Below are 13,654 nucleotides of genomic sequence, written 5' to 3' on the forward strand. Positions count from 1 at the left end.
AAATGAAACAATATGGATGAAGAAAAGAATGGCTGAAGCAGGAAGTTGAGGAGGGGGCTCAGTGAAACAGAAGGTGGAGAGGAAAATAAGATTCTGGATTTTGAAGACTCTTAGTAAATAAATCCTTCAAGTCAGGGGGTTGAACTTGATCCTGAGGGCAGCTAGGCACTACTGAAGCATTTTAAGCAGGGTAATGACACAATGAGACTTACATTTTAGAAAGATCACTCTAGCTACAGTGTGAAGAACAGATTGGAGGGGGATGAGAACAGAAGCAGGAGGACCCCTGAAGGAGGCTAAAGGACCAATTAAGAAGCTATTAAGCATATGTCCACACAAAGACTCGCACAAGAATGTGCAGAGCAGCACTATTCATAACAGCAAAAGTGGAAACAATATCCATCTTCTGGTGAATGGATAAACAAAACATTATATGGCCATACAATGGACAAGGATTCATCAATAAAAAGAAGTGACATTCTGAAATAAGCTACAATAAGGACAGACCTAAAAAACAGTTAAGGAAGCCAGGCACAAAAGGCCACATACTGTATAATTTCATTTACCTGAAATGCTCAGAAAAGGGAACTCTATACAGATGGAAAATATCTTAGGTAAGTGCTTGCCTAAGGCTGGAATGAGAATGGAGATTAACTGGAAATGGGCATGAGAGATTTTATTGGGGTGATGAAAATGTTCTAAAACCGGAAAGTACTGATGGTTGCACAATTCTGTAAATTCATTAGAAAGTGCTATACACAGAAAACAGGTGACTTTTATTATATGTAAATTACACCACAATAAAGTTGTTTAAAAAAAAAAGTTAACCTTCACTAAGTGCTTATTAGGTGCCAGGCACTGATGTTAAACCAAGTATTTGGCTCATTTAATCCTCCACAATCCTATGAGATACTTTTATCATGTCCATTGTATAGGTGAGGAGACTGAAGCAAAGCCAGATTAAATAACTTGTGCTAGATCTTACAGGTTGTCAATAATGAAGCCAGGACTCAAATCCAGGAAGTCTGAGAATCAAGGTCACACTCAGATATCCCCTTCACTGCCAGACTCACTGTCTGACTAGATGAGGGTGAAGCAGAAATCATCAAAAAGGTTTACAGGTCAAGTAACGGGGAGAAACAACCCCACCCCTTACCCCCCAACCCCACCATACACCACCGCTACATCCTCAGGGACCTTCTTCCAGTTTCTACTTCCTTAACACTCCACTGACTGACTTGTAACCCAATACCAGGCAAAAGTCACCACTGATCAAATAAATAACCTTCTATATTTATATAGGCTTCCCAGGTGGCACCAGTAGTAAAGAATCCACCTACCAATGCAGGAGACACAAGAGAAGTGGGCTGAAGGCGGGCATGGTAACCCACTCTACTATTCTTGCCTGGAGAATCCCATGGACAGAGGACCCTGGTGGGCTACAGTCTATGGGGTAGCAAGCAGTGAGCCACAACTGAGCAAGATATTTATATAAATAAACATCTTTTATATTTACAAAGCACCTAATTTATGACTTCCCTTTAGCATCACTCCCGGCTTCCAGAAACCCAGCCCCCAGCCCCCACGTCACTTTTCCAACATCCCCTTCCTGCTGGTCCTAGGACTCTGCCTGAGTCTCCTCTCTTCTGCAGGCTTCCCCCTCCCTTGTGTTGTTGTTTAGTCGCTAAGTCAAGTCTGATTCTTTGTGACCCCATGGACTGCAGCCCACCAGGCTCCTCTATCCATGGCATTTCCCAAGCAAGGATACTGAAGTGGGTTGCCATTTCCTTCTCCAGGGGAATCTTCCCAACCCAGAGATGGAACCCACATCTCCTGCTTGGCAGGCGGATTCTTACCACTGAGCCACCTGGGAAGTCCTCCCCTGCTGCTGCTGCTGCTGCTGCTGCTGCTGCTAAGTCGCTTCAGTCGTGTCCGACTCTGTGCGACCCCATGGACGGCAGCCCACCAGGCTTCCCCCGTCCCTGGGATTCTCCAGGCAAGAACACTGGAGTGGGTTGCCATTTCCTTCTCCAATGCATGAAAGTGAAAAGTGAAAATGAAGTCGCTCAGTCGTGTCCGACTCTAGCGACTCCACGGACTGCAGCCCACCAGGCTCCTCCGTCCATGGGATTTTCCAGGCAAGAGTACTGGAGTGGGGTTAGTCCTCCCCTGCCCACCCTTATATGCTAGAGGGCTCCACATTCTGTTTTTTGCCTTGATTTCTTCTCACTCCACGTGCTCTTGGTGGTACTCTCATTCACTCCCCTGATGTTTTATTAATAACTGCTGTTGATTGATTAATGAATTCTAAACCCATTATCTCCAGTCCAAGACCTGTATCCCAAAAGGCAGACCTAAACACCGAGTTGCCTAATGGACACCTCTCCGGGGACAGACCACAAGCACCGCCAACCCAACATGTCCCAGGCTGAATTCACATTTGCCAAAAAAGACCTCTGTGTCCTCTTGCTTTCCTTATCTCATTCATGACACCACCTCCACCCAGCTTCCTAAATCAAAACTCAGGAGTTCTCGACCCTTCTCTCTCCCTCATTCTCTGAGCCATGACCTCCTCAACCCCTAAACAGCTAATGAATTTGCCGTCCCTTCTCCCATCCTGTTTCCCCTGCCCTAATTCATGGCATCCTCAATATCCCTCCTAAAATACAAATGATTATGGTAATTCTCACTTCAAGTCCTTCAACAGCTACCTCTCTTGACAAGAAAAGCCAAATTTTTTTGCATGGCATTCAAGACTCCCTCTTCTTTTGGTTATGGCCTCATTCTCCAACCGCAACTTCCATGGCTTTTCCCTCAACACTTCATAAGCTGTTCTCTACCCACACTGGCCACTCGCTGCCATCTCTTTGCCTTTATTTTTGCCTACAATGCCTTCACACCTTGGGACAGAACTGCCTTTCAAACTTCAGCTCAAAACATCCGCAAGTCATCCCACGCCAACTCTGCCTACCCAACAGGAAGGACCCCTCCTGTGCCGCCCACAGGTACCTTGCACAAACGTCCAGTGCTCCAGTGACAGAACAAGCGTCTGCCTTTCCACAAAACTGTGAGCGCCTACGTGTGAGAGTCGCCCAACAAGGCTGACTAGGCCGAGCGCTAATGGAGGCCCTTGGGAAACATCAATGAACACGAAACGGTCTGTAGCTGAACAGTTACTTGTATCTCAGGACCCAAATCAGAACGGAGGTGAGACAGCAAAGGGAAAGTCGACAGCTCAAAAGCTGTGATCTTTGAAGGAGAAACCATGACTCCTTTCTCAGAAGAAAGCGGAAGTTAGGAAGGAGAGTGCCCACAGACTCGGCTTCTCTATCAACTGACAGCCACGGAGACTGCTGCCTCAACTTATCTGCAAAGCTGAGCTACTTCATAGGAAGAACTCCTTAAGACTGACCCCAATCCTCTCAACTCACAGGTGAGCAAAAGAGAGATTCTAAGTGCTATCCAGCTACTGGTAGCATCAGGACCAGCAACCAGTAACCCCATTCTCTCGTCCCATGCTTTCTCTGCTGCTAAATAATACACTCCTTATCCCACACATGTATCACTTCCTCGTGAGGAAATAAAATGAGGCTTATTAAGTTTTGGAATCTTAAAGCTATATTTATGGATATATAATTTGAAGTTTACTCAATATAATGTAATGTACTAATACATAATATACAATGTACTGTATTAACATAGCATGCTGTAATATATATATTTTATATTACATACCATATTACTATATATTATCCTATAATACATCTACTATGTTACATATGTAATATAATTTATGTGCTTAAAGCTAATATCAGATCAGATCAGTCGCTCAGTCGTGTCCAACTCTTTGCAACCCCATGAATCTCAGCATGCCAGGCCTCCCTGTCCATCACCAACTCCTGGAGTTCACTCAGACTCATGTCCATCGAGTCAGTGATGCCATCCAGCCATCTCATCCTCTGTCGTCCCCTTTTCCTCCTGCCCCCAATCCCTCCCAGCATCAGAGTCTTTTCCAATGAGTCAGCTCTTCGCATGAGGTGGCCAAAGTACTGGAGTTTCAGCTTTAGCATCATTCCTTCCAAAGAAATCCCAGGGCTCATCTCCTTCAGAATGGACTGGTTGGATCTCCTTGCAGTCCAAGGGACTCTCAAGAGTCTTCTCCAACACCACAGTTTAAAAGCATCAATTCTTCGGTGCTCAGGTTTCTTCACAGTCCAACTCTCAAATCCATACATGACCACAGGAAAAACCATAGCCTTGACTAGACAAACCTTTGTTGGCAAAGTAATGTCTCTGCTTTTAAATATGCTATCTAGGTTGGTCATAACTTTCCTTCCAAGGAGTAAGCGTCTTTTAATTTCATGGCTGCAGTCACCATCTGCAGTGATTTTGGAGCCCGGAAAAATACAGTCTGACACTGTTTCCACTGTTTCCCCATCTATTTCCCATGAAGTGATGAGACCGGATGCCATGATCTTCGTTTTCTGAATGTTGAGATTTAAGCCAACTTTTTCACTCTCCACTTTCTTTTGAGCTAATTTGACATATATGATTTTATACCTTACAAAACGATGGCCCAAAATAAAGGAAGAAGCACTGGTCACTGACTAGCTATATAACCCCTCAATGGGCCTCCCTTTCCTCATCTGGAAACTAGGAAAGTAACACCTAGCCCTGGAGTTACCAAGGAGGAAGGGTTCCAAGATGCAATGCAAATAACTGATACAGCTCCAGCCACCAGGACTTCAGCAGCCCACTTATCTCAGTTCACTCTCATCAGCTGCACCAAGTTCATATGGGGATCCTTCTCTACGTGGTACGTGAAGACAAGGCCTGCATGAGTCCTGGTCTGACTAAAGGTGCCCATCTATCCCTATCTATGGAATGTGAAGTCAAGTGGGCCTTAGAAAGCATCACTACGAACAAAGCTAGTGGAGGTGATGGAATTCCAGTTGATCTATTTCAAATCCTGAAAGATGATACTGTGAAAGTGCTGCACTCAATATGCCAGCAAATTTGGAAAACTCAGCAGTGGCCACAGGACCGGAAAAAGTCAGTTCTCATTCCAATCCCAAAGAAAGGCAATGCCAAAGAATGCTCAAACTACGGCACAATTGCACTCATCTCACATGCTAGGAAAGTAATGCTCCAAATTCTCCAAGCCAGGCTTCAGCAATACGTGAACCATGAACTTCCAGATGTTCAAACTGGTTTTAGAAAAGGCAGAGGAACCAGAGATCAAATTGCCAACATCTGCTGGATCATGGAAAAAGCAAGAGAGTTCCAGAAAAACATCTATTTCTGCTTTGACTATGCCAAAGCCTTTGACTGTGTGGATCACAATAAACTGTGGAAAATTCTGAAAGAGATGGGAATACCAGACCACCTGACCTTCCTCTTGAGAAATCTATATGCAGGTCAGGAAGCAACAGTTAGAACTGGACATGGAACAACAGACTGCTTCCAAATAGGAAAAGGAGTACGTCAAGACTGTATATTGTCACCCTGCTTATTGTCCAAGAAGCCCTGGACAAAGCCCGAGAAGGCCGCACCTGCATCGTGATCGCTCACCGGCTGTCCACCATCCAGAACGCAGACTTGATGGTGGTGTTTCAGAATGGCAGAATCAAGGAGCACGGCACACACCAGCAGCTGCTGGCACAGAAAGGCATCTATTTCACCATGGTCAGTGTCCAGGCTGGAACAAAGTGCCAATGAACAGTGACCATATAAGCTGTCAAATATTGTCTTATAGTATTTGTGTTAAAATATGGCATTTAATCAAAATTAAAAAGCGAACACTTAACAGAGAAACTATGTAGAGTTACTTATTTAACATTTCCTGCCGCAGTGGAAGATCCATCGCACTCTGTTCTGGGTCTTCAGAGACTTTATAATTGAAAGAACAGAAAGAAGCATCATCGACAGGAGTAAATCAGTGGGTATGATTGCATTAGAAAGGTTACAGAATCATTCAAAGTAGTTTTTAGAAAGGTTAATAGAATCATTCAACTGTAGACTTTTTGATTAATACAAGTGTATAATGTTTTTATTTAATATTTTCTTTTATTGAAAAAAAAAATTGTTGCCAACAAAGGTCTGTCTAGTCAACTGGTTTTCCCTGCATGTATGGAAAAGATTACAGAAGTAGCAAAAAGTACTGAATGTTTGACATTGATAGTCCCTTTGACTGCAAGGAGATCCAACCAGTCCATCCTAAAATGTCTCCTTCAACCTAAACATTACTTCTTATTTTATTGGTAACTTTTTATTTATGTGGTTTATCTGATGCCTCAAAACTTGCTGCTGCTACTAAGTTGCTTCAGTCGTGTCCAACTCTGTGGGACCCCACAGATGGCAGCCCACCAGGCTCCCCCGTCCCCGGGATTCTCCAGGCAAGAACTGAAGTGGGTTGCCATTTCCTTTTCCAATGCATGAAAGTGAAAGTGAAGTCGCTCAGTCTTAGCGACCCCATGGACTGCAGCCTACCAGGCTCCTCCATCCATGAGATTTTCCAGCCAAGAGTACTGGAGTGGGCTGCCATTGCCTTCTCCGCAAAACTTGCTACTTAATGTCAAATTCAATCAGTTCAAAGGATTTCCCAATAAGGTCTTTGGTCATACTTCAGTAAATTTATAAGTATGTCATTCAAGGGTACACAATTCATTTTTTAAGTCGATAAATATGTTGTAAGGTTGCCTTGAGAGTCTACCTGTTTTTTTTTGTTCTTAGAATTACTCATACATGTTTTCAGAAGTCTTTCCAAAGTAGCGCCATGGCACCCTACAGTTGCGTCTCTGCTTACTCCAAGCCTGATCTACCATCTCCCCAGTCTGGTCACAACTAGGCTGATGGAAGGCAACAGCCAGGCTATCCTTTGTATTTCAAACTGATACCCGCTGAGCTGACACCCCAGCTTCAGTAATGAGTTCAGGCCTTGCACTCACCTGATCTCTGTTAACTGGGGACTCACTTGCTAAGCAGCTGACAAGGTTTAGAGATGCCAGCCTGTTATACAATCTGCAGCTAGAGAACAACTCTTCTCTGTGAGGCAAACTGACCCTGATGCTGCTAAGTCGCTTCAGTCGTGTCCGACTCTGTGCTACCCCATAGACGGCAGCCCACCAGGCTCCCCTGTCCCCAGGATTCTCCAGGCAAGAACACTGGAGTGGGTTGCCATTTCCTTCTCCAATGCAAAAAAGTGAAAAGTGAAACTGAAGTCGCTCAGTCATGTCCGACTCTTCGTGACCCCATGGACTGCAGCCTACCAGGGTCCTCCATCCATGGGATTTTCCAGGCAAGAGTACTGGAGTGGGGTGCCATCGCCTTCTCCAAAACCGACCCTAGAAGGGGTCAAGGTAAAACGTAAGCTTCTGCAAGAGCTGGACAACCAGCCTCTGTATAAGCAGCAACTTCTTTAGGAAGCATCTTTCCTTAAATAGGATACCTCTTTTAGAAAAGCTTTTTCCTGTTTCAATATCCATACCTGCTATACCTGGTTTCCAGACAATCTCTGGAATCTCCATCAAGGCAAATACCAAGTGCAATTTACAGAAATTATTTGTGGTAAAGAAGAGTGACAGAAACCCCTCACCCACCCACCCACATTAATGCTAAAACTATGCCCTGAGGTCCATGGATTCAGAAGTCTATGGATTAATTTCTCAATTGTATGCAAAATTTTCTGCTTATTGCATTATTATGTGCAGAGTCCAAAGCCTACAGATTTACAGTAGTCTGTGAACTGAAAGTTAAGAACCCCTGTTCTATTGGGGCTTCCCTGGTGACTCAGATACTAAAGAATTTGCCTGCAGTGCAGGAGACCCGGGTTCTACAATTAGTGAGAACCAAAGAATGGGGCCTGCCAACAGAGTTGAATTCAGTTCACTGACTTATCTGCCCTATTCTCTACTACTCCTGAAGATGTAGTTAAGTAAACAAGGCTTGCCAAGTCATGGTCCATACTACTCCCCACACCAACATGTGCTCGACAGAAGAGGAAAAGTTGTGGGTCATCTTCCATAGTCTTCCCACTCATCTCTTCCCACCCACCTTCATTGGTCTTATCTAAAATTAGAACACACCATTTATCAACCCAGAATCTAGTATTTTCTCAGAAACAAGAGACTGAGACAGACAAAGATCAAGTCTTTCTACTTCCAAGGAACAGAGTAAAGGGGGAGGAGAACTCCCTTTTAAGTTCCCCCTAAGATGTCAAGATAGGTACCACATGAGACAAATGAATGCGACCCACAGCCCCATAATAGTTTTTCTCAACTTCTTCCAGGTGCTTCTTGTCAAACTGATTAAAAGACTCAGACTCATTTTTCTCACTTGGTCCTCTTTCCATGCAGCATAGATCATTTTCTTTTCAACTACCATTTCAAGACTTCAAAAACTGCCACTAGTATTTGAAAGAAATTACTCCTAAATACTTACTTAAGGGGGAATATATTCCATACTACAAACACATATATATAAAATGTAACTTTCAGCTCATGTCTGTAGTTCATCACTCATATTCTTTGCCTTTGTTATCAGCGGAAATCATGAACTTCTCCTCTCTGTATAAAATCCTAGAAAGCTTAGCATGGTAATATATATACCCAAGAGATTCACGGAACCTAAAGTGGAAAGGGGTCAATCATTTACCTGATAACATTCCTCAACCATCCCAGTGACAGACGGGATTTGCCGACTCTGTTAATGGACCCTCTCCAGGATCCTTAACCACATCCCACGTGAAGTAATCTCTTCATGCAGGGGCTCTTAACTCTAAGTCTTCCCAAAGCATGAGCTGTGTTCCACATTAGCATCCCTGCTGCCGTAACTGGCTCCTATGAATTTCAGCTTGCAACTTCAAGGCAAGTTGCAGAGATTAGTTTATGCCTGGGAAGCATGATAAATATTACTCTGAAAATGATACTTATTGAAGTTGACATTTGCTCTGGAAGAGTTCACTCACAGCTTTGATGTTTCAGATAAACTTGTGCAAGATTGAGTGGAAGGCACACTTTCCAAACAGGCTCAGCAGGTGCCCAGAAAAATCCTATTAACCACATGCAATATGAGTAATCAAAACGCTTGGTCTTTCGATCACAAGAAATTTAGTTTAGACTTGGAAAGGAGGACAAGGCAAAAGGGTGGCCTTTCATCCAATCCATGAGTTCAGATTCAAAGCTGGAGTCAGGTGTAAGAACACAGGTTATTTTATGGAAGGGGGGAGAGGGAGTTGTTGACTGGTGAGAATTAAGGGAAAAAAAAACCAGGACCCTACAAATAACCGTGAAAATAGCACATGGTGGGTGAGAAGACACTTCAAACTCAACATTTTAGGTAGGTCCTTTAATCGCCAGCTGATGAGGACCTCAGCAAGAAAAATCTGGAAAAACATGATCTATTAATAAATGCAGCCTAGTTACTAAAAGCCTTATGTCTGCTTACTCAATATGACTCCTCGTACATTAAGATAAATGAAGATGAAATTACTATCCTTATCAGTGGAACACAAAATCGGTTTTCCAGCAGCGACTGAGTCTGCTGCACTGCTGGCACACTCTTATTATTTTTATTTCAAAAATTAAAGTTTTATTGTTATGAAAAAGGGTAACTACAGGTGATATGGTCACAGTGGTCCAAAAGAAAATGCTCTAAACACAGAAGCAGTGGGTGTGGAAAAGTGGTGTGCACCGAAGGAAGGGAAAAGTATCAGAGAAACAAGTTATTCTCTTAGCAAGAAACTAACAAAAGGTGTCTAAAGTGGGCAAGATTTGGTAAAGCCCAAAACCACTGGAGAGAAACACATGTAGGAATTAAACAGTGTTTAGGGGAACGCATTTTTTAAAAAATTTCTACTGGAGAGCAGCTGATTTACTGTGTTGTATTAGCTTCTGCCGCACAGCACAGTGAATCAGAGCGATATATACACATACATCCACTCTTGTTTTTCTCAGATTCTTTTCCCGCACAGGCCGTTACAGAATATTGAGTACAGTTCCCTGTGCTGTACAATAGGTTCTCACTAGTTATTTATTTTACATATAGTAGTGTGCATATGTGGCAAACTCTTACTCTTATGAGTAAAAGCATAAATGTTGGTCAACTGGGAAAATCTGGAATGTGTTCTGCAGCCAAGCTGAACTAACCTATCTGCAATTCAATACTGAAGTTTGGGCCTCATGAGCACCATGTTTCAATCAACTGAGCTAAAACAGTAGCTCTCTCATGGGAAATAAGAAGTGCTGCAAGCTAAAATATATATATATATATCAGTTTAAAAACATCTAGAAAACACACAGACAAAAAAATCACACAGGCAATCAGTTGTAGAACCCAGGAGTCCCTTCCCCAGTCCATATCCCTTTAGGTATACCTGTGGGAACACAATATGCTCTTATTTTTTAATCTATTGATTATTATTCAGTTCATGTAAGGTTACACATCCATCTCCTTGCCCAGCTCCAAAAACAATTACTACTCATGTGCATAGTGAACACCCTCAGAGTACCAGACCCTGCCAGATGCTTACATGCGTGCTCAGCCATTCAGTCATGTCCGACTCTTTGTGACCCCATGGACTGTAGCCCGCCAGGTTCCTCTGTCCATGGGATTCTCCAGACAAGCATACTAGAGTGGGTTACCATCCTCTTCTCCAGAGGATCTTACAACCCAGGGGTTGAACCCGGGTCTCCTGTTTGAGCCACCAGGGACGCTTACGTACATCAAATTCTCAAAAGCAGTGTCTGAATTCATAAGTACTGCAAGTATGCTGCACACAGCTGCTGAGAAGCACACCTGGCACCACACTAAGGTTTGCCTGGTTCCAAAGAACATGCTCTTACCACTGGACTCTCAAAGCGTCTTACAACATGAGATGTAGAAGGAACCCTATCATTTTAATAACAACTACCTTTTATTAAAAATCTACAATGTGCTTTAAATACTTCATCTTCTTAGCACAATCAAGAGATGATACTCCCCTTTGGCGATCCAGGAATATAATCAGGGAAGTGACCTGTCCACGAATGCAGACCAGAAAATGCCTAATTAACTTAACTGAGGTCTGTTCAACAACTAACTGATGTTCTTTTGACCACGACCTCAAAGAAATCAGAATGATACCTAAGTACTCAACAAGTCAACAGCACACTACTTTTAGGGGAAAGTGCAAGAGGCTGAGCATGGCTACAAGAAACTCACAGTGCCGCCAGACGCACAAAATTTCAGAATTAGAAGAGATGAGAGGCTACAGGTGTACTCAAACCCCACCACTTTGCAGGTGAGAAAACTGAAGCTCAGAGATCGAAAATCATCCTTGAAGAAGAATTTGAAGCAACAGGGAGAACGCTGCAAGGGCAATCCAGGTGAAGGGTATAAACTGAAGCAAAGCAAAGCACAGAGGTCACAGGGAGCATTATGTGCTTGAATTAGAACAGTATAAAATGTACTCCATGAGAAAGAAAAAGTAAATAAAAGAATATTTCCACCAAATTGAACAGCCGAAGGACATAGCTTCTTTTCCTATACAGTTTTTTTTAAAGGGGCTTTAAGAAAATCTCTCCATTTAATCTAACCTCAAACTTTCTTCATACTTAACATATTTAACCTTGTCTAATACTTGACGTGAATCTCTGTGCTGTAGCCCAATTCTCTCTTAATTTTGTTTGCTGCCATCGCTGTGCCTGTACTAAAGCATGAGAACATGAACTTATACGTTTTTCTAGCCAACTGCCTTCTCAACCCAAACTTACTTTTCTTCTTCACCCTCTGGTGTGTAACACTCAAAACTTCTGAAGGCAAGATTAATCAAGTCTCCGCATAAAACTCAGAGCCTACAGAAATTTTTATTTTAAAGAGTACCAACTAAACCTCAACAGTGCAAAGAATGCTGCCTCAGACATCTTATTACAAAATGCGGTACCACCATTCATTAATGCAAGGAAATGCTGGCCACAGACCAGAAGTTGAGCTCAACAGTCTGTTTTCATAAAGAAAACTTTAACAAATTCTTCAAGGTAACAGTTGCAAAGTAAAAAAGTTTTTTAACATTTCAAATATTTAAGAAGTTTTAATTCCTCATCATCAATGCTAAAAAGAATTTACACATTTACTTACACTGGTTGTGTAGTACAGAGGAAGGAAAACAGAATTAAACTTTCTGGGGTCAAACTGCTTTATCTACTAGGTTCAGTCATCATACTTCAAAAACCTGAGGCTGCTAATTCAGGTGCGGTGGAGGGTGTTGATGAAGTGAGTGCTGGTATACTGACACCCTAGAGAAAAATCAAGCTTTCAGTTTATGTATGAAGCATGAGCAGGGGCATTTAAAATTTTTCTCCAACGTCTCGGTCAAAACAAACTGTACTGCTCCTAGTGACATGAAAACTTGCAAACCTATCTCAAGTCCTATGAGGCCGGCAGACGTTAGTCTAGAAGCCACTGGGCCTAGTCCAAAATTTGGGCACAACAGGCCACAAGAGGAGGCGTCTGAGAAAGACAAGATATCAAGCGAAAGTGAAGAAGGGAGAAGCCAGAAGTCACCTGAAGCAAGGCAGAAAAGTCTAAGGTGTGGGTGGGTGGGTGTTGGGGGAATGGGGACTTGTCAGTGGAAGAGTATTCAACAACAGACACTACATAAAGAGTTCCTTAAAACGCCAAGTTCATCCTAAGAGAGGTCATGTGAGCAGGGAAAAAGCAGGGTTTGAATTCTGAATCCAGAAGACAAGCCCATTTCACAGGTGGGTACAGTGAGGCAGGGGTTTCAAATAAAGTCCCAGAACTACTAAGCAATACAGTCTAAACTGGTCTTTGAGCCCTTACAAGGTCTAAATCAACCTGGCATCCCCCAGTCGCCCCAGCACAGTGTTCAGCACTTGGCACACAGCAGGAAATATCTCTGAATAGATGTCCCAAGTCTTGAGAAACTTCAACCTTCTTTGCAAGGAACTCAGCTTTGGGCCGAACAACACTTTGGTGGCAGAACTGGGGGAAAGTAGGCCGAGCAGAACCTGGAAAGGCAAGAGATACGGGGTTCGAGTCGGAATGCTGGCCCTCCGCCCGCCCACTGTCACTCACCCGGATGCCCTTCACCACGGTGATGTTCTCATTCTCGTCCGCCTCGAAGGTGACCCGACGAGTGCTGGCCGTCCCGCCCATGGCTTCGGCTGCTGACCCCGCCGAGACCTAGCACGGACCCACAGGCACCACAGGTCCCACGGGCACACACGTGTGTGGACGGGCCCAGACTCCTGTCTTGCACAGCGGGAGCAAGGCCACGACCCCAAGAGGCAAGGAGAAGGCGCCGTCCTGAGCTCCCGCCTCCTCCGGTCACGTGACACAACAACACTTGACTCCAATTGGTCAAAGATACGAACTGCCCGCCTCTACAAGGTAGGGGCTCTCGGATTGGTTAGCGCAGACCCGGATGCTATGACAACAGGTGGTTACTGACAAGGTTTCCGGAGCCCCTGGGTATAGTGGGAATTGTATTCTCGATCTGGCGCGATGGGTGCTGGAACTTTTCTCGCCTTCATATTTTGAGGTCCAGAGGAGTATGGCTTTCTGGGAGTTGTAGTCTTGGCTGCAGAAAAGGCGTGTAACTGGGGGAACTGTCAAGGAAGTTCTCTCATCCCAACAAAGCACGCTTTAAGGGTAG

General features: G+C 43.8%; 1 protein-coding gene across 1 annotated transcript in view; it reads right to left on the reverse strand.

Annotated features, from left to right (window-relative positions):
- Window positions 1-13,316, reverse strand: part of CHCHD3 (coiled-coil-helix-coiled-coil-helix domain containing 3) — a 292,353-nt gene extending 279,037 nt beyond the window's left edge. Inside the window, exon 1 of the mRNA XM_005905148.2 lies at window positions 13,075-13,316. Within this exon, the coding sequence (XP_005905210.1) occupies window positions 13,075-13,155 (81 nt within the window). The 5' untranslated portion in view covers window positions 13,156-13,316. The remainder of the gene's footprint in view (window positions 1-13,074) is intronic.
- Between the last annotated feature and the right edge of the window lie 338 nt (window positions 13,317-13,654).

The sequence above is a fragment of the Bos mutus genome, chromosome 4 (genome assembly GCF_027580195.1).
Source record: "Bos mutus isolate GX-2022 chromosome 4, NWIPB_WYAK_1.1, whole genome shotgun sequence".
In the NCBI taxonomy this organism is placed as follows: domain Eukaryota; kingdom Metazoa; phylum Chordata; class Mammalia; order Artiodactyla; family Bovidae; genus Bos; species Bos mutus.